Below are 3,485 nucleotides of genomic sequence, written 5' to 3'. Positions count from 1 at the left end.
AATATAAATAATTTTGCGAACTCTCGAAATGAAATTCAGTTCGGTTCGAAATCAAATTATAATTTAAAATTATTTAAATTCAAGTTCAGTTGGAGTTATTCCGACCTTAATTTAAATATATTTTAAAGTAAAAAATGGTATAAAAATTGGATCCCTGAATAATTAAGTAAAATATTATGAGTTTAAATTCAAATTAAAAAATTATTGAATATTTTTTAATTTCACTGGAATTTGATAATTTTGACTAAAATATATTTCCCGAACCAAAACTCAGAGGCTAGATTCGTTTGCACCACTGGGCACCGGGAGAATCCCAAATTGTATAGCTGATAGTAATTTGCTCTGATAAACCAAACAAGGATACGTTTAAAAAAAAAAAGGTAATCGAGTACATCATTCTTCAAATGATTTAAGATTCATCGATATAATTATGCAGCATGTGGTTGTGTCGCAGTGGCTGCTGCTGCTGCTTCTTCATCATCATCATTCTCCAATTGACTGTAGTTTCCCTTCTCCTTAAAGAGCTGGATGTGGTGGTGTTTGCAGTAGAGCTTCCCCTCATGAGCAATGTAGTTGGAAGGGCTGATGACACACCCTCCATGGCAGCACTTGAAGCAGCTCTTATGATATGGCTTTCCGTTCACCGCCACCTATACAGATCACGCAAAGGCTCATCATCACCTTTTAATTTCTATCTCAACTTATTACAGTACTGCAATTAAAATGTAACATATTCCTTCAGAAAATTACTCTTTCTGTTGGATACACAGTCTTGTCGCACCCCACGCACTTCTCTCTGGTACCAGCAAAAGCACTCGAGACTTTGCTTGCGTTCTTAATTAAAACAATATCGTCTCAGTTTCAGTATATATCATCAGCAACTAATGAAAGGATTCAACGGGCAAACATGTACCTGTCTATCGACTTGCTTTTCTGGCTTGGCAACCTTCGGAGTCCCTGGATTAGTTAACACAAACACAAGCTAAGTGTTGGAAGAATTGAAGGGAGAGGATATATGGTTAAGTGAACTTAATTAATTAATGTCATCACCGTCGAAGCTTTTGTCCAGGCTACCCGTCATCTTGAAGAGTTGATCGAAGTGTGGTCTGCAATAGAGAACTCCCTCGAAGGAGTTGTAGTTCCCCAGCTGCAAATTTGAAACCAATAGAGGCTAGCTAATTTCATTGAAAGATTAATGTTGAGAGTGTTTCTGATCAATTAATTAAGCGAACCTTCAAGGTGCCTTTGCAGTGGTGGCAGCGGAAGCAGGCCTTGTGGTAGAGACGGTTGTCGGCGGTGAGCTTGTCCACCAAGTAGACGGTCTTCTCGCAGGCCATGCACTTGGTCGTCGTCCCTTGGAACGCCATCCTGCAGTCTCTGCTAGCTCCTTAATTCCTTGATCTGCTTCGAGGAACTGGGCCATATAAAGGAAGGAATCGATCGAAGAGGGCAATCGGACGATTAATTAGTTGTTGCGGTGGAAGCAAGCAAATTTCAGTAAGTTGACAGAGCTAGAAAACTGAAAAGTAGTGGCAGATCAGATGTAGTAGTTATATATCTTCAGTTTTACGACATTCATGATTAATTTGTGCAGCATCGGCACGTACGAATTCGCAGCAATTGCTTCGAATTTTGGCATTCTAATTAATATTCTATTCGGAGCTAGAGCATAGCCTTTTGTAATTTTCTCTTAATTGGTCTAGTTAATTACATGAACCTTTCGTCGAGTTTTGGCATTATTGTCTGAAGAAACCTGTTGTTTGTTAAGATAAATAAAGTATGGTTGGTTGATTAATTAAACGAGATTGTGTGTTACTTGAGTTCTCAGCAACATCTCGTTTTGTCTAAACAAGGTAAAGTTGTTGTGCATGATGAGATGACTGTGACCTATCAGCTGACCCATGTCGGCACAATCAGAAATAGTAATATGATAATTAGTTAGAACAAAATCGATCGGAGTTAATTTTTTTTATAATAAAAAATCAAAGACATATTAAATTATGAAAATTATCACAATAATAATAATAATAATAATAATAATAATAATAATAATAATAATATATATATATATATATATATATATATAAATTCATAATCCACTATTTTTATTTTTTATGAACTTAGTAATATATATATCTATCTTCATTATTTTTATGAGATTCTTTATCTTGTCATTTAATATAAAAAAACATGCACATGAACATCCCATTTGTTGGTGCAATATTCCGTACGTCAGGTTGACTAAGCTTGAGTTAACTTAAGCTTGAGTCTTGATGTTTGAGTTTCGATATTTGATCATATGTGGAGATTATAGGTGCAATCATTTGATTGGGGAGATTGTTGATGTAATTTCCCTCTAGTCAAGGGTTGACCAGGTTAATGTGAAGAAGAGTCAAGTAAGTCAAAGGAGTTACCAGATACTTGACTGGGAAAGTTCTAACTGGAGGTTAGGCAGGTGAAAGACCTAGTGAGTGAAGCTAGGCAGTTGGGGAATCCTGGTGAGTGAAGCCAGGTGAAAATCCTAGTGAGTGAAGCTAGGTGAAAACCCTGGTGAGTGAAGCTAGGCAAATGCAAAGACCTGGTGAGTGAAGTCAGACACGTGGAAATCCAGATGGGTCAAGGTTGACCGGACACCTGGTGTTGGGAAGTCCAAGTAGGTTAAAGGAATGACCGGATACTTGACACAAGGAAATCCAGACGGGTCAAGGGTGACTGGACATCTGGTGAAAGGAAGCCCAAGTGGATCATAGAAGACCGGACGCTTGACACGAGACGGTAAGTTCAAGTAGGTCAAGGTTGACCGGGCACTTGGCACGAGAAGAAAAGTCCAAGTGGGTCAAAGGATTGACCGGACACTTGGCATGAGACGATAAATCCAAGTGGGTCAAGGTTGACCGGACACTTGGTACGAGAAGAAAAGTCCAAGTGGGTCAAAGGATTGACCGGACACTTGGTGAAGAAGTCCCAGCAGGTCAAGGTTGACCATATACTAGGCACAAGGATTCCCAACAGGTCACGGTTGATCGGATGTTGGGCGTGGGAACCCTAGACTTGACTCGGGGAAGCTAGGGTTGGTCAATTTGATCAAGTGATCAAATTGGACCAAGCCCAATTGATCAGCTGATCGATTGGGCACAGTGATGCGATAAAAAGCAGCCCAATCGATTGGTTGATCGATTAGGAACTTAATTATATTACGAGCACAGAAGTCTCCCCAATCGATCGGTTGATCGATTAGTGGCTGGAAATCGCGCAAGTCACGATAAAGGCTGAATCGATTAGGCGATCGATTTAGGTCTTCTCCAGCAAAGCATAGAGGCGCTCTAAATCGATCGACCGATAGATTCAAGCCTCCCTAATCGATTGGTCAATAGATTGGGATGTGACCGTTGTTAAGAAAGCGTCGAGTTTAAAGTCGTCTTCCTCATAGCGACTCTTAAGCTCGACACTCCACTTCTTGCGATCTTTTCTCACAGGTCTTCGCA

The 3,485-nt window shown here is 39.7% G+C and overlaps 1 protein-coding gene across 1 annotated transcript; it reads right to left on the bottom strand.

Annotated features, from left to right (window-relative positions):
• Positions 1-306: 306 nt before the first annotated feature.
• Positions 307-1,416, bottom strand: LOC122027333 (LIM domain-containing protein WLIM1-like). Its single transcript, XM_042586278.1, has 5 exons — positions 1,233-1,416; positions 1,051-1,147; positions 914-957; positions 751-834; positions 307-650 (listed from the first exon to the last, which is right to left on the bottom strand). Exons 1-5 carry the CDS (start codon positions 1,365-1,367, stop codon positions 429-431), a joined length of 582 nt encoding a protein of 193 aa, XP_042442212.1. The 5' UTR covers positions 1,368-1,416; the 3' UTR covers positions 307-428.
• Positions 1,417-3,485: the final 2,069 nt, after the last annotated feature.

The sequence above is a fragment of the Zingiber officinale genome, chromosome 10A (genome assembly GCF_018446385.1).
Source record: "Zingiber officinale cultivar Zhangliang chromosome 10A, Zo_v1.1, whole genome shotgun sequence".
NCBI classification, from domain to species: Eukaryota; Viridiplantae; Streptophyta; class Magnoliopsida; order Zingiberales; family Zingiberaceae; genus Zingiber; species Zingiber officinale.
The sequence above is the reverse complement of the archived record's forward strand: the minus strand, read 5'-3'. Positions and strand labels throughout refer to the sequence as shown.